This window comes from Patiria miniata, unplaced genomic scaffold, assembly GCF_015706575.1.
Source record: "Patiria miniata isolate m_02_andy unplaced genomic scaffold, ASM1570657v1 HiC_scaffold_3, whole genome shotgun sequence".
In the NCBI taxonomy this organism is placed as follows: domain Eukaryota; kingdom Metazoa; phylum Echinodermata; class Asteroidea; order Valvatida; family Asterinidae; genus Patiria; species Patiria miniata.
Genome location: NW_024037069.1, coordinates 43,907,111 through 43,933,450, shown reverse-complemented (window position 1 = coordinate 43,933,450; position 26,340 = coordinate 43,907,111). Strand labels below are relative to the sequence as shown.

Here is a 26,340-nt window from a genome sequence, read left to right as displayed (position 1 = left end):
TGTGATTAATACGCAAAGTTTACCCGACTGCTTTTGTTTTAATAAGGCTTAATGTATTCAATTTAGTTCAAGTATTTGTGTATAGAGCAGTACAATATTTCAGTCACAAACAATAGAAAATATAACTAATGTCTTTAGCCGGGATTTCCTACAAATCACAAGGTTAAAATATAGATTCCTATATTGAAATATGACACATACTGATCAATATCTATATATATATTCAAAGTTTTCACAATTATTAACAAAAAAAAATATTTTCATTTGGTACCTACATGTACATATTTTTTACCAATTTATATTTTGTAATCAACATTGTTTTATTATATACAACATTTACGGGTCATTCCGTGTCAATTCAACATGATTTTGGACCCGACCCTCACAGAGTGAATATTTGGTGTGATGATTGGCCTATATGAGAAACCCCCCAAACTGATTTTTTTTGGTTGTAAATTGGCTCGTTAGTTTTTGAGATACGGGTCAACGAACTTTTGACTAATTAACATGCCCTCCTTAGTTTAAATATTTATCTCAAAATCTATAGCACCTACAAAGCCAAGTTGTACAGCATATTAAAGCTCTTTGAATGGCCTCCATTTCACAAAATAAAACCAAAATCGTAGCATGAAGCGCAGAGAAAAATGTAAAATTTCATCAATTATTAAAGCGTTAGAAATACAAAACTTATTCTCTTTTGAAGACATTGACCAAAAGAATACAAATCATTCACCAACATTTAACTATTTTAAGCATGATTTAAAAGTCACAAATACTTTAGTAAAACAATTATATGCTACTATCGAATAAACTTGTGTATTTCTAAATAGTTCATACAATGATGCAATTTTTTAATGTTTTACCTAAAAGAGAAAATATAATTCGATAAAAAAATATCACTGCAGCGTGTTTTTAACTCTTACAAGTAATTTCAAAAAAACATGTACCTTCTTTTTGTGGAATAAAACGAAAGAAAAGTGAACCACTTTTACATCTACACTTCATTTACTGAGCTATATATATATATATAAACCATTTCCGCCTTGAAACACAAAGGGGGAAACGTGAACAACTATTTCAGTATTTTTTTTCTTAAAACGAAAATCAAAAGACCAGAAAATGGATGCAGAATTCAGATCATTCTCAGTTAGTTGACCAACTGGTCACCAAAACTTGACTGCAACAGCCGATCTTTTCACCTGGTCTCTTAAATTATTCAGGTACATGTGGTTAAAAGTCAATTCTTCGGTATAATTTCTTTCAAAGTGACTCTGGAATGCCAATCTTAAAAGGGTGTAACATGTAGAGGTTTGGGCATGCAGTGGGTTTTGATGGGTAAGCCTGCATGCGTGGGTATGCTGGCTGTGCTGGGTTACTGGGTGCAGCTGGGTACCTGGTGGGCGCTGCTGGGTAATTGGGAAAATGCAGCTTACTGGCACTGGGCTACTGACTTTACTGATAGGGGTTTGGGTATTTAGTGTCTCCAGGGTAAGCAGGGTCAGTCGGTGCAGCTGGGTATGCTGGCTGAGTTGGGTACCCGGTGGGTGCTGCTGGGTAACTGGGTTCTGCTGGGTAACTGGGTGCTGTTGGGTAGCTGGGTGCAGCTGGGTAGCTGGGTGCTGCTGGGTATGGGTTGGCAGCAGCTGGAAAAAAAAGAAACAAATATCAAATAAATTGAACCTTCAGGCTAACCAATCAATGATGGCTATTTACTTATATCCCTGTGTGAATATTTAGCAAGGTACAAGTACATGTACCTGTATATGTATGTCCATAAATGTTGAATTGACTCAGATTCCAATAACGTGGACGTGATTTCATATAGTCAGGTGGCATATGGTCGGAATCGTGACCGACTGGTCCAAAGCACCAAACTTGGCAGATAGATTCTTATAGCCCTAGAGAAGATATTAAGAAGGGGTGACACCTGAAATTCTTTTGGGAAGGGTGCCTAATTTGCATAAAAGAATTTCAGGTGTCACCCCTTCTAAATATCTTCTCTAGGTTTATAAGAATATATCTGCCAAGTTTGGTGCTTTGGACCAGTCGGTCACGATCTTGACGAAAATTAGATCTAAGCCACCTGACTAATATGCAGTGTTAACACAACACAGAAAGAGGCAAGTTAATTAAGATACGCACGTTGATAAGCTGGTGGTGGCTGAGCTGGCGGTGGGGCAACTGAGCCAACCTGGTAGTTCACAGGAGGAGTGTGATCGACAACGTGCTGAATTCAAAAATACATAAAACAGACAAAACTATAAGAAGGGAAGGATCTAGCTTTCAGGAAACACATCAAGAAGTGGGGGTAAAGGTGAGTAAAGGTGTGCCCCTCCTATATGGGTCTGGGGCAATCCCCCTCCCCATTCCAAGGCAATTTGAGAATACATTTAGGGTTGCACACGGGTAAATAGACTGCCATAAACCTCAGTGATTGCACTTCCCCAAATTATTAAAAATACTCACAACTCTCCAACATGTTTGAAACAAACATCAAATTAAAGCATATTTGATCATCTTTCAGTTTCCGTTCAAGTTTTAGGGGGTTGACTAGTAACATTTAGGAGAAATTTTCTTCCAAAGATGAACATCCCTAAAAGCAGTCCACTGCAGAAGGACATCACCATTTTCAAAGAGAACGCCTATGCTCCATTGCAACATAAAGCCATTGTATGATTTCATTCAAATTTTCACAGAAATAAGAGCTTGCAGTCCTCTGTACGGCTTCCACCCGTCTTTATTACAAATCCTTAAGTTCAACGCCTCAAAATGCTTTATTACGGGAGAATTTGAGGGCATGCAAATCATGATTTGGCCAGCGAAGGCAATTTCGGGCCTACTTACCAGCCTGCACCCTTAAGGAACTTTGAGTCAATTTTATTTATGTTGGTTCCAATTTTACTGGTATCAAAATTTTTTGTAAGCATTTTTTTCCGCAGCTGAACAGGAGGGTAGCAATCCACCAGACATGGACGCAGAAGATGGTTCAATTGTTATCAACACGCACACTGGCATACTGAAGATGTTACATAATCACGTCTATGCCAAGGAATTGTTGTCGCGTCGTGGGTAATGTGGGCATAATTGCTTATTTTGTGTCAAGATGTTGCTTGTTCCACGAGAATCACACGGTTTCTCACTGACCTAAGCACTGTAAGTGACCTGTAAGTGAATGCATATCAGATTTTTGTCTGCCTCGCAGTCATGTCTGCGTTCGGTCATATCCTCATGGGAATGGATTTAACAGATCAATCTTTCGGTTGACAGACTTACATGGACCACCACTGTGGCCGGTGGAGGGTGATGATGATGATGATGATGACTCAAGGCGTTGGCAATATGGTGTTCACGTTCTGCTTTATTATGGGCAATGTTTGCTTTCATCTGGATATGATGACACAGAAAACAAAACTCTTGTATTTATTAAGCAAAATAGATGATTCTGTTTGTGACTGATCAGACATTTCTTTACAAACTGGCCCAAACTGGCATTGTTAGGGAAACCGGGTAGCCAAGTACCCCAACGCTGATGTCGGGAACTGGTTTCAGATTGTGGGATCGCGTACCCGTAACCAAATCACTTAGTTACTTCTCAAACAATGAAAAAGAACGGTCTTGAATGTCATTTTTGTTGAATTTGATAAATGAATATCAGGCTATACATGGAAAACCATAAAAAATGTCACGCTTAGGTGCATTTTAACGAGAGACAGATTTCCATCCCCCCAGATTTTTGTGGTGAGAAACAAATAATGCCAATTTTAAGGTTAGTCCAAATTTAATGTATTACATGTACCGTACATAGTCCAAATGTATTTCATACAGCTCAGAAAATCTGAGAACAAACAGTCCAAAAGCTTCAAATGCACCATTGTGAGTTGCAATAATTGAGTAGGCCTATTTCAGCTGAAGCCAAGTTAAATAGAAAAACAGGATATTTTCAACTGTCTTGACTGTGCTGCTTGAAAATGTGTATGCACTGTTATTATTCAATGCTAACACACCAAGTTCTGCATAGAGTGCATTCTTTTGTAAACAGTCATATTGGACAATGTACGGGTAGCCCGTTTGTTTACTTTTGCATTGCTCCATGCCGTGGGTAATTTGACTGTCAATACCGGCATACTGGTACATATGAGGACTAAAGTTCACATTCATAATTGTTAAAATGGCTGCTGACGTACATGTTACTATGACTAAAACGCACCGTTGCAACATGCCACTTCTTTCCAAACAACTATGCACACTGTGTTAGTACTACACTACATTCTGTTACAACTTACACAAATTTTGGCTATTCAAATTTCCAAATCATTTTTTTTTGCTTTTCAAAGCCCCTTTTTACATAATTAGTCTTAAAACTACTGGAAATTTCATTTTTGATTTTTTTAAAATGAAGAAACGGAGAACTAGAACATGTAGAACCGCAGAACCGTTTTTTACACTTTGAACAATTTCTGTCGGACTGAAAGTTAACAATGAGCTTGTTAATTAAAAAATCTGAAAATTGAATGAAATTTTATCTGCATTTTTGCATTGCCGATAATGATATTGTCTTTCTCCCAAATCCAAAAGGCCTGATTTCAGACAAAAGTCTGAAGCATCTCTGGAAATATATCTGATTCTGATTGACTCAGCTCAACTAACCCAGATACTTCAAAATCCTTCATTTTTGAAGGTTTTTCAGAAATAAAGTTACTGCGGGCTTCCGATTGCCTTGATGGCTTCCTGCACAATGTATGCTGATTCTAACTTTCACCCTCCTATGCAAACATCTGTTCCAAGTTGCCCTTTCATTCAAAGTCAATCAAGTGACAACAGTTAAGAGCTTCTAGCCTCTAAAGCAGGATTGACTGGCTGTGACTGTTTATGTAACTTGATATATGCTTTGACAGTACACAAACGTGATTGATAAGCCAGCTGTGCCCACTGATTGCCTGGTTTTTGTCCGTTGACTGAATTTGACTAGTCACAGTGCTTGCTTGAAATATATTCCGACTGTTGGTGACTAGCCTGTGTAAAAGGCATTTCAGCCACCAGATAATGACACTGAATGAAGCCATCAGTCTTTACAAATAGTTGGACCATGGTTGGACATGTTCCTGTCCAAGTCTTTAGCCTCATTATGAAATCACAAAACATTGCAGAAATGTCTCCTTTTAAAATTGAATTGAGTCTGCAAACTTGGTTGGTGAAATACTGAGGACCATTTCTTTGCCCAATGGATTTTGAGAAATTTGCTGGGTAAATAGTGAGTAAAGTTGTCCTGATTTAGTTGTGCACGTTTCAGAGCACTCCAGGTCCCAAGTCTGGGTACACACATCAGTTGTCAGAACAAATGACACATTGCAAAAGTGAAACCACTTTGTCTTCCTTATAACTTGTTTTTCTTATCAAATACTACCAGGATCACAGTGAAATTGAAAGGTGTTAATTCAGTGAGTTGAAAAGGGGATTGTGTAGTTATTGGCCCCTCTTTCGTTTCATTTTTAGACAAGAGTATTTATTATTCCAAAAAGACTTGAGCAGCCTTCTTTTAATTCTAATGACCTTATTTTTTTGTAACTTTGAACAGTATCTGTCAACACTACAGTATATTTCCTGGTTGCGTTTTGGCGTCTTCACCATCTTCATCTCAATCCATGACATTGCTGTTGGATTTACTTTAGACATCAAACTACTTTGGTGAGTTCATTAACCTAAAAGTAGTTTTTTGTTCTCTTATATGACATGTAGGAATGGGGCCCATAACCACACAATCGCCTTAAAAAGGTTTGATATTTTGTGATTTTACCTGAAGCCTAGTGGCCCTAACGACATTTCCATGCATGGCAGCATGCGCGGCTTTAGTCTCGAGACGGGCTTCACGCATCTCAGCACGGGCTTCACGCTAAAAACAAAAACAAACGATTCACAGAAAGACAGAGTTAAACAACAGTTCACTCTTTTAAAAGTTAGTCAGTTATAACTTTCCATGAGAGACAGCTTTGATTCTTTTCCTACAGAAAAAGTAACTCATTGTAATGGACTCTACTATTTAGGGGTGTACCTACCGTATACTGTATCCCCCCCCCCCCCCCCGCATGGGGGGTGGGGGAATCACTGGACACATCCCATGCAGCAACATCGACAATGTACGTACTGAACACATAGTTTCCTAAAGTCCTAAGGCCCCCCAAGAAAAGAGTTCTGCTTCCGGTTTCCCTACCTACCCTGACAGCCCCTACCCTAATTTTTTTATGGGGAAAAATACACCAAAAAACATCAATTTACTACCTTGTACCCTTGACTACACACAGATGTCTTCATGTGATTGTACAAAAACAAGTGCCCCCCTGCCCCCCTCCCCCCCAAAAAAATTCCATACATAGGCCACCTACCTTATTTCCAAATGCCACGTAATCGGAAGCAGAATTTTGTTTTTGACCAGTCTCATAAAGTAAATGTAAAAAAACTATGTATCCATCGCCAACTAGTAATGATAGGCATGGTACTGGTAGGCTAATTAAATCCTGAAACATTACAGTTTAATAAAACTGTCTTTTTGAAGAAAAAAAAAGGGAAAAGAGGTGCGAAGCCATGATATTGCTTTTAATTTGATGGGGGGTGGGTAGGGCAAATGCTCTCCTGCTTATAGTGCTCAGGCTCGACATATAAAAAAATGAGAATATAATGAAAAAGTTAAGGAATTTTGGGGAAAATTCTGCTTTGCCCTCCCCCCCCCCCCATATGCCCCCCCCCCCCCCCCCCAAAAAAAGATTCCTGGTGACGCCCATGGGACCAGGAATGGGGTCCTCCTAATTCAATTGGGTGCCTACCTACATGTACATAATTAATACTTACCGCATAGCCTAGCTAGGCCTAGCCCCATAAATGTGGCCTATTTACTGGACTGCCTCCGTAAACATAGGCCACACATCCACATGTACAAAAATCGTGTCGACGGAGCCAAATTTTGATTTTCACATTTAGGCTTAGTTTGTAGGGTTTTTTTGAGTAGTAAGGGAGGCGGGGGTGCTGGACTTTTGTCATAGGTCTGTGGGTAGTACAGGGCCATTAATGAGAAGTCTGGGTACCAGACTTTGTCATAGGTCTGTGGGTAGTACAGGGCCAATGGGAAATCCCCCGATCTCAAGAAAAAATAAAAAAAAAAAAAAATCTAACGGAGAGAGAGTGAGAGAAAGAAAAAAATTAGCTCCTTACCCTGTAAAAGGTGAGGAGCTGTTTTTTAATATAAAAATGGAGAGTAATATGTTTAGACCGACGAGTATTTGAAAAATTAATAAAAAATAATATCGGTTTTTATTAAATAGATGGAATACTTTGGGACGTCACAACTTGGGGATAAGTGCGATCATCATATAATCATCGAGAATGGTTTTTTAATTTGTGAAACGTGCGGTGAAATAGTTTCACGTTATTTTGATTTTTCGGCAGAAAATGCGCAAGAAGATCGTATCAATTGGTCAACTTTAAAGAGAAACAAAAGAAAAACTGTGGAGAAACTTATTTTGTCTGTTTGTCCAGAGCAAGACTTAGAAGATGTCCAAGAAACAATCAATAAATATAACGAGCTCGTTAATTACAAAACATTGAGGGGGAATGGTTGCGTCAAACGGTCATTAATAGCGGCGTGTTATCATCACGTCGTTGGATTAGACAAAGAACGAGTTAGAGATTTATTTAAAGTGACTCAAAATCAATTTAATAAAGCACTAAAAATATACGATGACCACTACAATAAAGGCGGGGCCGAGGGTAACACCCTAAGAGGTGAAATAGAGGTATAACTCGGTGGTTCGCTTTCATAATGTTTATTTACCGAGAATTTGAACTTGTAAGTTTTTCGATAAGAGATTTTTTTTCTTTTGCCAGCCGTTCATCTACCCGTTTTTTAACTTCTTTTTCAAAGTCTGTATCGTTTTTAATTTTTTGAAGCTTTGTGCTGGTCTTTGTTCTGATTTTTTGTTTAAGCTCGTTAAATTTTGCGAGCTCTCTCGTAATCAATAAGAACTCTTCGTGTGATATATCTCCGTCGTTGATGGCTTGAGACACGTATTCTTCAATCGTGTTAAGTTTGGAGTCTGCTAATATCTTAATCTGGTCGTGCTTTTTTAGCTTGGCGGATAATCGCCTAGACGCGATTCTAAGCAGAATATCTACACCAAAAGCGCCTATAAACGTTCCTTCTAGCACCAATCCAACGGGGGCTGATATAACACCCAAGAGAGCGGGAATACCGACAGCCCCCGCTATAGCCCCCAATCCTTCTAATCCTATCTCTACGTAATTAATAGTGTCGATCACTCTCTTTATTTTTTTATAAGTGTGCTCTCGGTGGTCTCTCTCTTTTAAGATTAAAGATCGAATCTCTTCAATCTTTTTTAGTCTGTATACTTTTGTTTCTTCGTTACTATTTAATCGGAGTACATCTCCAGAAATATCGGGGTATAACGCCTTACCATCTACACTCATGTTTTTAATATAAAAAGATTTTAAAATTAAAAGATCTCTAACTCTATCATTATACTCACACCCTTGTTGTTGATGATCTGTCCTTTTTCACCTATGATTGAAAATGTCAGTTTGTCGATTATACCGTTTTTAAGTTTCTTGAAATCCTCGACTCTATCAGGCTCGGGTTCGCGCGTACCCACGGGTACGATTTTTAAGATGTCAGACGGACGGCCATCAAAAAAGTTTTCACTCGTACTTAATTGCGGGCAGCGAATAAACAAAAATTTAAACGGATGAATGTCGTAAGACCCCGTATATACCACTTTGGGTATCAGTCTTCCTTTGGGTAAATTGAGTAATCGAGAGACTTCTCTGTTTAAACGCAATTTGAGATTGACGTCGGTTACAACCAACGTCACCTTTTTAGATTCTCTAAATATTCGAAAACTTACCCCGGGTATATAATTTAAAATGAAATCGAACCAATCGACGTCGTACCACCCAGGTGGGATGGTGACCGAGCCGGTGACTCCAGCTGGTAACGGCGCTAAAAGACTCGGAGAAATAAAATCTAAATTATCACCAGACACGACAAGACTCCCACGTATTGTTATCCCAGCATTTCTAATTACTCTCGCTCTAGATTCGCTTATTATACCTTCGATATATTCTAGCGCTATCTTTTTACCTGAATAGATGAAGCCTCTTTTTTCAAATAAAGTTGTATTTAAAAATATAATCGTATTGTGTTGTACGTCGGTTAGTGTTTTGGTTTGTCTTTTATAGCTTAAAAGTCTTATAACATCTATAATTTGATCCATTTCTTCTTGGGTGGATTCTAAACCAGAGTCTAGTCTATCTTCTTCGTACGCTTCTATAAGATCGTTTATAACTCTATTGAAAGTATTTTCGTCGTTTATTAAAAAGTCGTAGGGGTACTCGGGTACCAACGATTCAATAAAATCTCTATCTGTTCTTATTTCTACATCTGGGTTAACCCGTTCGGGTCTTATAACATCATCAGGTCTTTCAGCGGGTCTCCCATCTATTTGCGTATACCAATCAATCTCTGTGGCGCTGGAAATATTAAAATATCCGGGGTTAAACATCACCCTTTTTACGCGTACAGATTTTTGACCGTTTAAATTATCTACGACGTCTTCTAATTTAAACGTCTGCTCATTTTGAAACAAGTGAAACGAATGCATTTATTTTAAAGTCTTTTTATATTAAAACTGAAACTAAAATAATGGCTGCTTTTATGTTGTTAAAAAAGCAGATACAATCGATAGCTGATCAGGTAACGAGACAAGTAAATCAAAATGTAGCCAAGGCAACCGAGCCAAAGCATCAAGCTGCGTCCCAAGCAAAGTTTTTAAACAGCACTAAACCCAGTGAACTGGAAGTTATAGTTAATAATACCAACGGCTTTTTAAGCTCGTTTCCCGACTTAACCTCAGACTATAAATTGCCTCACGTTGAGACGGATGAGGATGTAGATCGTTGGAAATCACACCCCATGTCGTTTTATCAAAATCAGTTAAATTTTGCGATCTATTGCGCTACTACGGGCTGCGGTGTTGGATTTGATCTTTTAAACGCGAGCAACCGTTACGTTTGGGCCATCTTTAACTTTCATTTATATTTTACGGTTAGAAAGATCCTATATGACCTTGCCGCTCCTTTACCGGGAGATGATACATTTAACGTTCTAGACAACAGTTATAATCATAGAGCATTTAACGATACCTGTTTGTTGTTTGGCATAGATCAAAACAAGTCTTTTAAACAGACGAGAGACACAATATCTAACGGTTTGGGTACCTCGTACAGCTTTAAAAAAGGCAAGTTTTTGGCGGTTGGCGAATATGATAGAGCATTACCCAACAAACCCAACGTTCTTTACGGCGGCTTACACGGTCTAGATGATCCTAAAAAGAGAGGAAACAGTTACGTTCCTTACACGATTATTTACATCGAACAAGACGACATCGTCAAAATGGCTTGGTTAGACTTCATCCCCGACACGAGTTCGTTTACCCCCGCGGGAATCATAAAGATCAACGAATCGATCAGATCTTACGTGTACGCTTTACTCGGTGCGCAGGCTCAAACAAAAACGAGCGTATTATCACCAGGCACCGGATTAGACGCTCAAAGACAATTTAACGTCATCGTTGAAGATATCATCAATGCAGTAGACGATATGGAAACGAGTATCAATCAATTTCAAGACTCGCTGCAGTATGCCAGAACACCTTTAAATTTTGTCGTAAAACCGGGGTTATATTTAATTCCATCGGATATGAACTTGAGGGTTGGAACGCACGACGGCTATAACAACAATCTTCAAATCGCTACCCAGAGTATGAACACTGGTTTGGTGCCAGATTTAAACTCACAACCTCAGCCGGACGACTCTTTTGATGACACCGATGACGTCGCGCCACCAACACTAGCACCAGCACCAACACTAACACCAACACCAACACCAACACCAACACTCACACCAACACCACCACCAGCACCAACACCAGCACCTACAGTTTTAACCCAACCCACAAAACTACAAACTCACCAAGACGAAAAATTATCGTTGACGGTAGGAATATTAGCTATCGTTGGCATGGGTATTTTAGCTTACGAGGCAACGCGATAAGTCACACTCTAATCACAACACAAAAAAAAAGCCTTACCAACTTTGTGCTGGTAAGGCTTATTTTTTTGTTGTTTTGTTTTTAAACTTGATTACAACTACCATCGTTTTTGCAGGTACGCAAACACCAAGGCTCCCACACCCAAAAACAAAGCCCACACGTGTTCGGCCAACCACGATACGGACTTACTCAACGCGTTAAATAGCCAACTCAATATGCTACCTATGATGCCCGGCAGAGCACCCAACGCGCTCACTCCGAGTTTTTGAAGAGCAGATGCAAAATTAGCGAGTTGTTTTGAAATCCACTCTTTGATACCACCTTTTGGTGGTGTTGGTGTTGGTGTTGGTGTTGGTGTTGGCGTGGGTGGGGCACCCGCGCCTCTCACGCTAGCGACGATGCTACTCACTATCGTGCTGATGGCTAAACTCAAAGCGGCTAAAATACTCACTACGGTCACACCTTGTTCTCTAAACAGAGTTCTAATCTTTTCTGCCAGAGTCGTGTCGTCGCCTAAAATTTTATTAATCGTTTCTTTGATTCTAGCGATCTGACTTTTGAGCCCTCGTTCGTTGGTTTTTGCGGCTTCTAATCTGGCAGATCTTTCATCATCTAGCTCTCTTAATTTAATCCTTAAATCTAGTCGTTCTTCTTCGCTTATCCTAGGATCATCCAATTCATGTTCGGCATCAAATATCTCTTGGTCTATTTCTGAGAGACGCGCTAAATTAAGTTCTAGGCTACCTCTCAGCGTCTGAAGATGTTTGTCTAAACCCTGGAGTTCTCTGTAATTTAATCCTTCCGTTTGAGCGCTGGTGTCGCGTTGTAAATCGTCTATAATCTCGGTTATCTCATCTGTGACTCTGGGTAGTTCTGTCATGGGGATACTCTCAGGTTGTATCGATCGCAGTTGTTGACTTTGATCGTCACTGAGTGTCTTACGTTCGTAATGCGTAAAGCCTAATTTTTTTCTAATAAAATCTCTCCCGTTTAAACCAATCTTCCTTACATTTATCTCGATAGTCCTCAGAGTCAAAATCTGTTTGGATCATTTCTAACCGTCAACCTAACATCACCTTTATCAGATTTGTAAAATAAACCATCTGTTTTGAGAATAAATTTTTCGTATCTAGGACGTATTGGTTCATTGTATATGTTATAAGTATCGTAAAACTCATCAACGCGCCCATTAGTGACCATGCTTCTTCCTTGGTCTAAAACGGCATCTATGTCGGTAGTGAGGATTGGTGGTGCAGTAGTATCAAAGTTGTCGTCCAGATTGGTCTCTGCTACATCATCATCATCGTCGTAATCATCTGTTCTTTCGTAGTCTGGATCATCAAATCCTCCTTCAGCCATTTATTTAATAAACCTATTTAAATTATACCGTTTTCATTATACTGCCCGGTAGTATACCCTGGGCCACCAACCAATTTTGCGTGGCCAGAGCTCCACTTATAATACCCGTCAATTTACCCGCATCTTCTACGCTTAGTTTGCTTAAATCCGGCGCTTTCATTTTGAGTAGTTTATTTCCTACCATGGCGTATCCCATCACCAGACCCGATATGACGGCTCCGTGATAAATCGTATTAGCTATTCTGTTGGTGTCAAAGTTACTCATCGTTTTTAATATAACAATTTTTAAATTGCTGGTTTAGCTACAGACCTAAAAGGTCTGATCTATTCCATGTCTAGCGTTTTGGGGGCGCTGGGTGTAGTGGGTTGCGTGACTACCGGCACTGGCTGTACTACCGGCGCAGTTGCCTTACTTTTTAGTACCAGCAACCCCACTCCTATTATAGACGCTATAGCCCCCCACATCGCCCAAGAGTTGTAGTCTGGTGAGCTCGTAGCTTCGTCCGATGTTACGTTCATTTTTGCTAATTTTAATTTCATCTGTCTATTGTGCTCGGCTAAAGCTTTACCCTGCTGTATTCGTTTAGGATTTTTAGTCTTGGTCACTCTCGTTACCGTCGGTGATGACGTTGTTTTTATCGGTTGAGGCGTCTCTGTCTCTGCTGGTTGAGCTGTGATCGCTGCTTGTTGATCTTCCATTTATTATATTAGGTTTATTAAATTTCAAATGTTTTGTTGTGATTATCGTAGCAACTAGGGGTGATATTAAAGTTCCGTACTTGTAACAAACGTCGCTCAACATACCAGCCATACTCGCGCTTATAATAGGATCGGAACTCAAGTCGTTGGTGAGTTCTTCTTCAGAATCTATAGTGACGTTATAGCCTAAAACTTGTACGGGTGTAACAACGGCTAACACTCTCGAAAATAGACTTAAAGTGTATTTACCAACGGTTTGAACAATTTCATTTCCAAATTTAGTTTCGTACAGATGATACAGCTTGTCGAGTTCTTTACTGTCAAGAGCTTCGATATGTTTAACGGTGTATTCCTTTCCCAAGTACTTTCTAGAGTTTCCGGCTGCTATGACACCGCACAAACGATCTTTATGTTCTGCGTTGTGATCTTGTTCGTTTGTTAAAGTCAGTTTTAGGTCTTCCATTTAATTAGAAAGGAGTTTAATTTTGTTGTGGCTGTTGCAACTTTGTTACAAAAGCAAAGGTACTCGTAGGTGTAAAACGATAAATTAATCGATATGACGATAATAGCCAAAAACTGCAAATACTCGAATATTGCTATCATTTACTAACAGCAAAATGTATTTTGTTGACGTTTGTTGATTAACAAATTGTAACGCTTGTGTAGTTTGTTGAATAGGTTATTACTCAGCTAGGTCCTTTTAGTTAAGCACCTAGGTAATTTAACTTGAGCACCTTGCTTATTTTACTTGAGCACCTAGGTTATTTTAGTTAATCAGCTATGTTATTGACCTACTCAAGTAGCTCGTAACTAACTGGAGGTTCGGTGTACACGACTAATTTACTATATTTCACATCTCTCAAACGTCGTTTTATATAATCTCGTTCTTCAATGGGTACGACGTCATTTTCGTCTAACGCTTGATCAAACGATGTTTTATCTTTACAGTAAAATAACGCTAACCATGCCGTGTTTTCTCTATAATCTTTTAAAACGCTGTTGTACTTTTGGGTCAGTAACCAACAGCTGTGATTGACGTGTCTTCCGCTAAACGCCATCTTGCTTAGCGCGCACGTCTTTTTACGATATTTAATCTCTTGATCCGAAGAGCAATCGTCCAAGATAAACAGCGTGGCAACACCTTCGAATATTTTACTGTAAAAATCGATCGCTTCGTTGAGCGTCATCTTGTACAAATCCGGATCGCAGAGGTATACCTCGGGATCTGCTTGAATCCACTTTCTGGAGATGTACGTTTTGTTTTTAAATATGGTAGGGCAAATGATGACTATAACTTCAAATACGTTTTTATAGTCTGACTCTAACAGATCCAAAATCCATTTGGTTTTACCCGAATTTGTTTTGCCGACGATTAAAGCGCAATGCGGTTGTGTCATTTTAACTTAACAGAGATTTAAAATTTCCGTCTTCCAAGTTTAATTGAGCATCCATGACCAAAAAGACGTACATCGTGAGGTCACCTTGACTTTCGGCTTCTCTGTTAAATTGAACGTTGATGCCTCCTCCGTCTCCGAGTTTCCTACCGGATCCGTGAGCGGAATTGTCGTCGTTACTTCTAAAATCGAGCCACAGACCGTACTTGTTTTTTAGATAGTCTCCGAGGTCACAACCCGTCAAATTTAAGTCTTTAGCTACTCCGCGCCCGCTTTCGGTATCGCTGTCTCCAAAGAACTTGTTAATTTCGTACCAGTGTTGATATTGAAACATGCCTTGACTGTAGAGTTGATTGGGTTTACCTTCTACAGTCACCGATGTTTTGGTTAGTTTTGGATTATAAAATCGCTGCGGGTTTTTCTCAGTGGGATCTTTAAACAAAAACAAAATACCCTTGAGACTCCTGATGGGTTGATTGACGCTGACGTTCCAAAGCGTGTCCGATTTGTTGACGGATCTAACTTCTAGCGAGTGGATTTTATCAAACAGATATTGCATTAACCCCTTGTGTTTATTTCTGATGGTGATGGCTAGGTCTCTGTTGGTCACCACTTCGTATTCGAGAGACAAGTCTGAGATACTGTACATCGCCGCCGTATCTGAACTGTTGACTACTTTATCGTGATCGTTAAACTTTATCTCGTACGTCAGAGGTTGTTTTAAACCGCTGGGGTAAAAAGGGTGATGCGAAGTCAGTATGTCAATGTCTAGGGGAATACAATATCTGTTACCATAGGCATCCGCGATAGCCTGATCTTTACCGTTGTTGGCACCCGCGTTAGCATCTCCAGCCCCCGTTCTTAGTTTAGACACGTTTTCTTTTTCTATGCCCGAATACGCCATGTTTCGAGTTGCCGAGCTGTTGATCCAATTGTCTTTAAAGTTGTGATACACGTCGGCGTTACGATAACTTATAATTTCGTGACCTTGAAGTCTGACGCTGATTTCGCTGACTAAATTTCTGGCCAAATTGTTAAAAATGGTTCTATTGTTGTCGCCTGCACCTTCGAGTTCTAAATTAAAAGCTAGTTTACAAGTGTCGGGTACGATCACGTCGTCTACGCCCAATTGAGGAAACTTAACTCTCAGCGTTTGTCCCGCCGATATACTACTAGGATTGTGGGTAATGACCACCTCTTTTCTCTCACCCTTGATAGATCTGGGTATTTTTAATAGCCTGCTGGGATTGAGCTTTTTTCCGTACGCATTCATTTTATTTATACGAGTTTTAAATTTAAAGATATCTGTAAGCCAAGAAGCCCACCAATAGCGTTCCTCCCGCGATAAACGCCAGTTCTTTTTCTATTTGTTGGTCGCTAGGCTCGTAAAAATCTTCGAGTTTGGGTTCGCGTTGCAGTCCTACGGGTAGTTCGGTAGATTGTCCACTCACCTCGTTGTAGTAACGCAACGCTCGGTCTACGTTGGAAAATGTTTCTTTAGAGGCATTTTGTTTTCTGATACGTTCGTTGAGAAAATCTAGATATTTCGTTCGTTCTCGTTGCCACTTATCTTTGGCGGCTGCGAGTTGTTCTGTCGCTAAATCGTGTCTCTTACGCTCTTCGCTGCCACCACTTAGACTTGAAAATAAAAAGTTTGAACCCCCAAAAGCTAAGGCGTTGACGATCGCACCTCCAACCATCATTGCAAAAGCTGACGCCATTTATTTAATGTATAAAGCCTTTTAAATTATTATTATAGTAAATGATGGATAAACTTCAAAAACTGTATTATAGCCCGAGCGGTTATTGGAAAGGTGAAAGCGCCGTCGACCATTTACACGATAAAACCAAAATCGATAAAAAGGTAATCAGGGATTGGCTTAAAAAACAAGCGATCTGGCAAATTTATCTGCCGGGTCCCGCGTATGTACCCAGACCTACGAGTACATCGCGAGAGTTTGAAACACCAAACGACTTTCACCAAATGGATGTGCTATACCTACCCTGGGATAAAGTAAAACGCAAGACTTATAAATACGCTTTGACGGTTGTCGACGTTGCGAGTCGATACCACGAAGCAGAACCTTTGGTTTCTAAAACGGCGGATTCCACCCAAGATGCTATCGTCAAGATTTACGCGAGATCTCCTTTGAGTTACCCTAAAAAGTTGAAAGTAGATGCCGGTACCGAATTTAAAGGTGCATTTAAAAAATGGATGGCTTCAAAAAACGTCGAGATTATCGTAGGCGAACCCGGAAACCACCGGTCGCAGGGTATCGTAGAAAGATTTAATCGAACGCTAGCCGAGAGACTGTTTGGTCATCAGTACGCTCAAGAAATGTTAAATCCCGAGAGTAGAAACACGCAATGGGTCGAGCGATTACCCAGCGTGGTCAAAGCTATAAACGATGAAACGACGAGATTAATAGCTAAAGCACCGTCAGAGGCGGTTAAACTTGAACAGGTCCGGCAATCGCCGGCTAACCCCGTTAAAACAAAAGAGCAACAATTACCGCAAGATGCCATGGTTAGATATTTATATTACCCGGGCGAGCAAGAGGGTGGAACCTCGAGAAGAGCCACGGATCCCATTTGGAGCGTAGACATTTATAACGTGGAAAAACGAACGAGTCAATTTAAAATGATTAACGGTAAAAAAGTCACGACGGGTCCTACTCTTTATTACCTTCAAAACGGCCCAAAAAGGAGTTTTGTGAGACAAGAGCTTCAAGTCGTACCCGAGGACACGCAATTACCGCCTAATTAATATCTAGATTGCGGTGACCATAAGCGAGCGTGTGTATTCCATCCGGTAAAATGTACCTCTTTGTGTCCAACGGGCTCAACGATAGTTTATTTTGAGATATTGTATAAAGGATGTGTTTTTCAGATCTAATGTGAGTCATCGTTTCTGTTTTAGATTTATTTTTAAAGATGCAGTCGTAGTAGTGCCGGTGTTTTAATTTTTTGTCAGTGACCGATTTTGTGACCCCCTTGGCTTTTTTAAGAGTGATGTTGTTGTCATCCGCTAAAATCGAATACATCTTAGGTCTTACACAAACTGCTTCTTGAATGACCTTACCTCCAAACTCGTCTTTAAATTTACCGATCACTTTCTTATTGATTGGATTGTACAAAGGATGATCTGTTGGGTAATTTGAAAAGTCGTAGTGTTGCCCGTGAGATTGTATGTCTTCGTATATGTCATCCGTGTAAACGACAATCAACAGACTGTCCGTATCAGTATACATCAACCTGATTTGATCTCCGTACTTGTCTTTCAATCGATTGTAATAAAAATCGTACATCAGCGTCTTAGATAGATCTAAGATACTCACTCCGCAGTAGATTGGTTTGTTTAACAAGGTTTTAGTCTTGTACGTTTCGACAAACGACAGGTCACATTCTGGAAACGGCGTTGTTGTTTTATAGCTCGGTTTTTGAATTATTTTTTTGTATTTTTCTTGATCGCTCTCGTTATTGTCTCTCAGTAGGTAACCGTCTATTCGATTTCTAACGTTTTCCATCGTCTTACCAAACACGCTGTTATTCATCAGTTTAAAAAAGTCTTTCTCAAAATCAGAGGTCGCTTTTGTTCGGAGTTGTGTGTTTTTGTCGATGTAAGATTTCATCCAAGGCGCTTGTTTAAATTTTAACACGCGATGTACCTTTTTTAGTTTCAAACCGAGTTTGAGATACAATTGTAATGTGACGTAGTGCAACACGTATTTTTGTTTTGGATTGAGGGTACACGTTAATTTTTGTACGTCGCTACTAGGTTCGGTATCCAATAACTCATTTTGATAATCAGACATCCACTCTTGGGGTATGATGATGTTTTCTGGTGCTAGGGGAAAATCGTTATGCTTGGTGTGTAGATCGTTCGGGTAATCGAGGTCTACTTCAAAGCAATAACCGGTGTTTGACGTTTTCTTCAGCGTTAATATTCTTTCTTCGGTAAACGGTTTCGAGGGTGTCCATTTAAAATCGCTGTACGGTAGATATTGACTCATTGCCCAACCGTACAGATTGTTGGCATCCAGATAAGCGATATAACTCGAGGGTTTGTTTGAATCGTAGTCATCGATATATTGATTATTGGCTTTGTGGTATCTCATTCCACCCACGCTCGAGATACCTCCTCGTTTTGCCTTTTCAAAAAATAAATGTTTGTCTACGTCTTGCAATAGTTCGAGTTTAACTTCCGAGTGTTTCAATAGAGCATCCCAGGATAATCCGGGTGCGGTGTAATAATTGGCTGGATCTAACCCGTAGTTTGTAATGCACGTTCTTCTAAAGTTTTCAAATACGCCTGCCAGTAATAACGTATCGGTGGTCACGTATAAATCGTGATATTCTCCTAGATTGTGTATATTAAACTCGTTCCACACGCGTTGAGCTCTGTCGTAGTCTTGTTGCGATATATGTTCGTCTTTTAGTCTGCTGTAAAACTTGCCGATGGGTGGTAGGCTGGTCTCTTGAAACTTATCAAACGAGTTCATATATTCGTAGGGATAAATTCCTTTTTGTAATAGCAAGTCAGAATGTTTAAAATGCTTTTTGAGTAGATGAAACGACTCTTTTGGACAAGCTTTCACTAATTTATCCAACGACGATGCCATAAAACTAAACGAGTCTAAAAATCGTAGATTTCCTATCGAGAACGAAATATACTTTTCTGAATTTTTAGCGATCACTTGTATTTCTGTTTGACTATCGTATTCTGTCATTCCCTGCATGATTAAATGCGCGTCGTAATTTTGTAAATTGTGAAAAAAGACCGGTATCGGTGTACAACTGGGTTTAATTTGTAGTTTGAGGTTACAATAGGCGTGTGCGGCACCCCTATATTTACCAGTGACGTGGCAGTGATCTCTCACCTTTCTAAATTTGTTGATTCTCTTTTTACAGTCGAGACATTTAGACTCGGTAAATCCCTTACTGTTTTTGCACTGATATTCTTTTATTTGTTTTATCGTTTTGGGTTCTCTGGGGTTCTGGCACTGACAGTTGCTCGAATAATTGGTATAAATTGGTTTCTCGCAAATCCAACACGCGTTTGTTGTATCGTGATGTTCTTTAGCTCGCTCGTTAAATTTCATGGTTTGGGGTTTTTCAAATATGCAATTAATATCGCTTTGTAATTGTAACAACGTCGTTATAAATCTAGTTGAAGCGTCTTTGCCTCTATAAGTCTCTTGATACACATTTTTACCGTCACATCGGACGACAACTAGCGAATAACCGCTAGCTTTGTGAACGTTAATCTTTTTTGTGTTTGTCTCTTTATCTGTGGATGTTGTTGTTTGTAATATGGATTCAAAGTCGGCATAAATGACAAATGGTGCTTTTTGTTTGTGCCTATAGTTTTTAAATTCTAATATCGGTACGTCTCTCTCTTCACTTGGTTGCCCGTCTATGTATTTTGGTTTACCCAGAGGAAATACAATCTTTGATGGATGTGTATCTATACCCTTACAATCGGTGATATGTTTGTCTAATTTGTTTTGATTGGTAAAATGACAAAGACATCTTCGACAAAAATATTTCTTACATTTATGTTTCGTAACGTCGTATATCAACCTCGTAAAATCTTTTATCCAACAATAGTGATGCTTGTCACCTTTAGAAATCAAAAGCAGATCGATCTCTTTCCCCTTGTAGTTTTTAGACACGTATAATGGATATATCTCACCCTCATAACCGTATACGTTTATCGATAAATTATTTTGTCTTTCTATCTTGGGTATCTGATCGACCGGTGTTGGAAAGTCAACGCCTTTAAAACTGAGTCCGTCGTCTTTGGTGTATACAACGGGTTCTTCTTTATGAATTTTATATTTAGGATTATTTCTTATTTGATTTTTTACTTTATCCGTATACAACTCAAGAGCAGCTCTCAAACACCATCTCAAACACTCGTCGTCTTTGTTTTTGATGTTGATCATCGCCTTCTTAATTTTAAGATATTCGGGTAGGTCTATGTAGGAACTACCTCTCGCTGGATTATATCTGTTGATGTTGATGTATAACGCCATTATCTTTTTTAAAACCCAACCCGATCCTTGATTCGTATACCTTTCATCCTTTTTGAATAGCTCTTCGATCTCTTCTTTTAAAGCCTGTTTTATTTGACTTTGATTTAAAACGGCTTTTTGCTTGCTATAATGAATAGCTTCGATCGTTTCGATCGTACCATCCGGTTTGGTTTTTTCGTATTTTATTTTGATTGTGAGCTCCATTTTTAAACCTCTCAGCTCTCTCAATTCAGACTTGATTTTATTGACTATTTGTTCCTTGTGCGAATCAAAAAACTTGATTAAATCGTGGTTATAAAGTCTGGGGTTTAATTCCCAGTTTCTGTAGTAATTTCTAAACCTTCTCGTTTCTCTAAAAGCTGACTCTGTAAAGTATTCGGGTTGTCTGTATGTTTTAATCGCCGAGATTAAATCTTTTTTCAAAACTCGTCCTTTATAACCCGTCGGTACGTATTCTAGATTGTGTTCGTCTACAATCTGTTTGAGCTCATGTAGTGTCTTTTTCCTCAAGTTTTTAAATTGACTTTCATAATGTTTTATCCCCTCGATGTAAACTTTACGAGTAAGAGAAACATTTTCATTGTGTGGTATACTATACCGCTGCACGTAATCACGCAGTGTGGCTTTGTTCCATTTAGAATATCCTTTGACGGTCGGTCTAAACATATTACTCTCCATTTTATTATAGGAAATATAATATTTTTTTTCTCATTTTTTTTTGGAAGACAGACTTTAGATTTATAAATAATTAGACTCCCCTCATTCGTGCCTCAACACGTTTCAAGGTCGCGTTGTTTACGCCAAAATTTTATCGTGCCTCAACACGTTTCAAGGTCACGTGGTGGTGACTCCCACATTTTTCAAGGTCACGTGGTGGTGACATCACCTCATTTTAGCGATGACAGATTTTTTTATTTTTTTTCTCTCTCTCTCTCCCGGCGTCAGGATTTTTTTTTTTTTTTTTTTTTTTCTCTCCCGGCGTCAGATATTTTTTTTTTTTCTCTCTCTCTCCCGGCGTCAGATATTTTTTTTTTTTTTTTTTTTTTCTCTCCCGGCGTCAGATATTTTTTTTTTTCTCTCTCTCTCCGTTAGATTTATTTTTTTTATTTTTTTTTTTTTCTTGAGATCGGGGGATTTCCCATTGGCCCTGTACTACCCACAGACCTATGACAAAGTCTGGTACCCTGACTTCTCATTAATGGCCCTGTACTACCCACAGACCTATGACAAAAGTCCAGCACCCCCGCCTCCCTTACTACTTTTTGCTTTAGAAGCATACTCACCCTCTTTACAGGCTAATCAGAAAGTGCTGCCTTTTTCAGATGTCTAATTTTTGTGAAATTTCATGTTGAAATTTTGATACGCAAACGTGTAAAAATGAATCTGGAAATTTCACGAAAAATATACATCTGAAAAAGGCAGCACTTTCTGATTAGCCTATAAAGAGGGTGAGTATGCTTCTAAAGCAAAAAAACCCTACAAACTAAGCCTAAATGTGAAAATCAAAATTTGGCTCCGTCGACACGATTTTTGTACATGTGGATGTGTGGCCTATGTTTACGGAGGCAGTCCAGTAAATAGGCCACATTTATGGGGCTAAGCTAGGCCAATACGCGCAACAACGCATTTTTTCAAGACTGGGCTTGCATTGAAACCTATGGCCCAATGCAGTGCCCCCGCCCCGACGCCTGAGCCAACATCATGCGGAGGGAATGGTTCACGTGAGAGTTCATCACGCCCCATGTACAAAAAAAATACACATCATGTGACCATTGTGCAATACAATTTCGCTGTTTCATTTTGAAGTTGGGATGGATCCGTTGGTAGAAAATCCACCTAAATTCTCACTAGGGAGATTAACAATGATTTTGTACGGAATAGCCCTTACCCTTTCATGTCTGCGCGCCATGATGACTCCTTACTGATGAAATCAAAACCACAAAATAATGAGAAAACTGTCGGCTACGAAACAGTCTGGCTGAGCTCGAAAATCTGCGTCAAAGATATGCTTCACGCAGAGTTACAATAGATCTAGAGAGGGCGCGTTTCATTTGATGAAGATTATTCATCATCACATCGCTGCGGCGCCGATGTGAATCAGGCCGACTGTCTCGTTTTTATTTATTTGTTCATTCGGCCAAACAAAATGTGAGAGATGACGTCTATAGTCTGTGCAGAATACCCCGCCACTCTTGGCAATTGTTCCACGTGGTCTATACCTTGGGGGGGGGGGGGGGGTCGAATCCCTGGCTGCTCTGACAAAAAAATAATATAACAATTATAGTAATAATATTTACCTATTATGCCACAATCGGACATATAAAAATCTGAGAGACGGGCATGACCCCCCCCCCCCCGCAAAAAAGTCCTGGATCCACCCTCGCACACCCGCGCGAATAATTTTTTATGAGGGCGTTGACGTGATCTAAAGGCGGGGCTAGGCCCTATACTCATCTAGACCATAGCTGTATCGCATTATGCGCAAAAAGAGGCGTTTTAGTACTTGCGAGCATTTTATTTTACCAAAAGACAGTGAAACTTACAATTCACTTCTTCAGAGATCACCAAACTACTCGATCATAGTCTCGCTTTGATCTTAACTGCTACAAGAATTCCCGCCCAAATAAAAGGGTGTGTCTTTTCCCCATGCATAGTTATCAATATTTCCGTACTCTTTCATCGACAGGAAATTCCTTTTTTTGTTCTTTTAAGCATCGTGTCCATGATTTTTTTTTTTTTTGAAAAAATTAACTCCATGCTGTTTTTTTAAACAATGAGATCACACAAACATGGCCAGTTTCTTATAGAGCCGTCAGGATCCAACGTTGATGAGCACAATGTAGTTGTAGTACCAAGCAAAATATTTTTTTTAAGATTTCCTAAGTGTTAATATGCTATAAAACAATATTGTGTGTATAAAAACAGTATTTGCCACCTTCTGTGACTTTTAAATCTTAATTTTAAAACCGAAGGTAGTGTTTTCAAATTGCTTATTTGTATTTATTAATATTGGGAAAAGTGCATGAAGATTTAGATGTAGAACTAGAATAAGTTCTTTCGGTAGATCCCCCATTCGGTTTCTATACTTTTTAAGGCATTTTATGAGCCAAACATTTTAATATCTTTAAGGTGTGTTCCACTATACAAATACTGCTTTTTTTTAAGCTCATACGAATTTGTACTTTTCGAAGCTCTGGCATAACGAGGTACATTCATTATTTGAGAGTTGAACAAAAAGTGTTTTGCATAAAACGAGACTTCCAGTCACAACATAACCTCTGATTGAAGACTTTCGTTATGAACGAAGACAACTGTATTTTTTTTCCCGTTTCAATTGTATAATTTTCGTTTTCAATTAGTAGAATTTAGAATCTTAAGAGTGCATTTCTTCCTACTTTGGCTGTTTGTTTTGCGATTCTCAGTTGTAAGGCTTAAACGTAATTTTTTTTGTTCCTTTTTTTATGTTGAATTCTATCTCGATTCTTCCCCCCCCCCCCCCGCATTTTGTAAAGTAGTAGGGACTATTGATTTTTTTTTTAAGGAGCACCAAATTTAGTGCATGTGCATTCAAATATTTCTGAAAATGAACTTAATATATGACATTAAATGAGTATTTAATGCTGCAAGGTGTTGTCGGCCAAGTGAAAATTTACTTTGTCAAAAATTCTTTGCAGATATTGTATCTATCTTTATTCGTTGATTGGATTTTTTTTTTTTTTTATCGATTATCGTTTCAATCGTCGAACCACTGAAAGTAGGCAGGCCTACATCGTACCCGTGTACATCAGCGGCGTTCAGTTTGGTAACAAGATTTGATAACAGTTTCCAAAGTGAAATGAATTGGCCACCAAAAAGACTCGCAAGCGATGATGGGCAGGCCAAATTTAAGCTTTAAAGGTTGAAGCCCAATTCTGTGAACTTTTTTTATACCGTTTCTTTTTATTTGAATTTTCTTTTCTATACATGTATACAAGTACGAGATTAGAATATAAATTACATTTCTATCATGCAAATTAGACAAACAGACATACTAATCAATATCTGTATATAGAAATGTAAATTTTCAAATTATTACAAAATATTTCATTTTGTATCAATTGGCATATTGTAATCCACACAGTGACATAAAACACTAATACCAATATTAAAAACGTTCCATATGACCCACACAAGTATTTAAACTTATTCCTTTTTTTAAAACCGTTGAAAAAAATATATATGTCTTGCTCAACGATGGTACCAAATAACAAATACGTGTACATCCAAACATAATAATGCAAACAATATAAAGATATTCATTAGTTTTCTGTACATTTCATGTGAACTTTTTAAGTATCTCTCAATGCAGTATAAAATATGCGAGAGGTTTTTTTGGCTTTGTGTTCTTTAACTTTTAAGTTCGTTAGTTTCAAAATGAGTTACACATGTTGATATCAGCAGTAGTGTTTGAATTATTTTAAGCTAATTTTTCACAAAAGATATAAAATATAAAATACGATGTGATTACTAAGCAGACGTGTAAAGTCCTGATAATAAGATGTACTCTAGTATTTTTTTTTACATTGATTTTAGAAACTAGAAATCATTAGGGATTGTTTAATCGAATTTCATTTTGGGAATAAAGTGGTAAAATGTTTCTGCACCCAGATCACATTTGTAGCAAACAAACGAGGGGGTGCATGGACACAAGATGGAGTCATTTTTCTGCATCAAAGCAGATACATTTACAAGACCAATGGTGCATGATTCAGTGTTAGTGTCTTCTGTGTCCAAACGTTGGAGCAGTACAGTCGCTACCAACTTTCTATGGCTTCTTTAGAACTGTTAAGTGCATGACATATCGCACGTGTAAGAAAAAAAAACATGTTCAAAAATATGTGGCTCATTTGTTACATTGAACAAAAAGTACCTTAGGAATAAAGTACAGGTCATTGACTAAAAACTGTTAAAATGTAACGCAACATAACGTATAATTACATTATACTCAAAAGTTATCTCTGTTTTAATAGAAATAGGGGATACCACATAACTCAGCTGTCCATATCACTGCCCATTTACCGATGCGCATTGATGAAAACAAATACAATGAACGTTAATTGGGGCTTTCCTACCTCCATTAAAATCGCCTTAGTTCAGGGCGAGTAAAAAAAAACGAAACCCAAATGTCGGGACTATTGTTGTACTGAAGTTCTGCATGTAGCACTTTCAACATCAAAGATATAAAAGCCCAATTCATAAGCCTTCTTTCAGTACCAGAATCATTCAAATTACTTATGTACTTTTCAAGTTACGGAATTTTAAACACAACCACGTTTCAAGGTTCTGTCCACAAAACGAAAACAATTCACACACTTCCCTATGTGATTTGTTTTCGTTTTGCTGACAAGCTTTGGTTTATATGAACAGCCCGATACACTTCACCTTCATTTAATATATTTAGTCGTTGCACTTCATTGTTGTTTTATTATTTATTTAATTTATACAATTACCTTCTTATTATTTGAAAACTTAGTTTGACTTACTTGTGGAAAGTATGTAAATAAATGTTGCCTTTGAATTTGTGAATTGTATACCTAATCCAGTTCTTCAGGACAATTTCTTTCCAAGTGTGACTCTGGATTTCATGCCCGTTTTTAAAGGCGATATAGAGAATCTTTTGGTATAGAGTATCTTGTTGGTGCTTGCTAACTGGGTGGACTGGGTTCCTGGGTGCCCCTGGTTAAATGGGTTTCGTAA

General features: G+C 38.7%; 1 protein-coding gene across 2 annotated transcripts; it reads right to left on the bottom strand.

Annotated features, from left to right (window-relative positions):
* LOC119738797 (oleosin-B6-like) lies at positions 1 to 22,642 on the bottom strand. 2 transcript variants are annotated; one of them, XM_038213757.1, is made up of 5 exons: positions 22,493 to 22,642; positions 5,795 to 5,890; positions 3,274 to 3,384; positions 2,143 to 2,227; positions 1 to 1,643 (listed from the first exon to the last, which is right to left on the bottom strand). In XM_038213757.1, the coding sequence occupies exons 1-5, from the start codon at positions 22,511 to 22,513 to the stop codon at positions 1,453 to 1,455; spliced, it is 504 nt and encodes a 167-aa protein (XP_038069685.1). In that variant the 5' UTR covers positions 22,514 to 22,642; the 3' UTR covers positions 1 to 1,452. The 2 variants fall into 2 exon arrangements, with proteins under 2 accessions (XP_038069685.1, XP_038069686.1); XM_038213758.1 differs by lacking the exon at positions 22,493 to 22,642 and adding an exon at positions 6,844 to 6,862.
* Between the last annotated feature and the right edge of the window lie 3,698 nt (positions 22,643 to 26,340).

Coding starts and splice junctions, on each gene's coding strand:
- LOC119738797 (XM_038213757.1), bottom strand. CDS start 22,513: ATGGCGCGCAGACATGAAAGG. Junction 3,385..5,794: donor TTAGGGCCACTAGGCTTCAG/GTAAAATCACAA, acceptor CATCATATCCAG/ATGAAAGCAAACATTGCCCA. Junction 1,644..2,142: donor GCCACCACCAGCTTATCAAC/GTGCGTATCTTA, acceptor TTTTTTTTCCAG/CTGCTGCCAACCCATACCCA.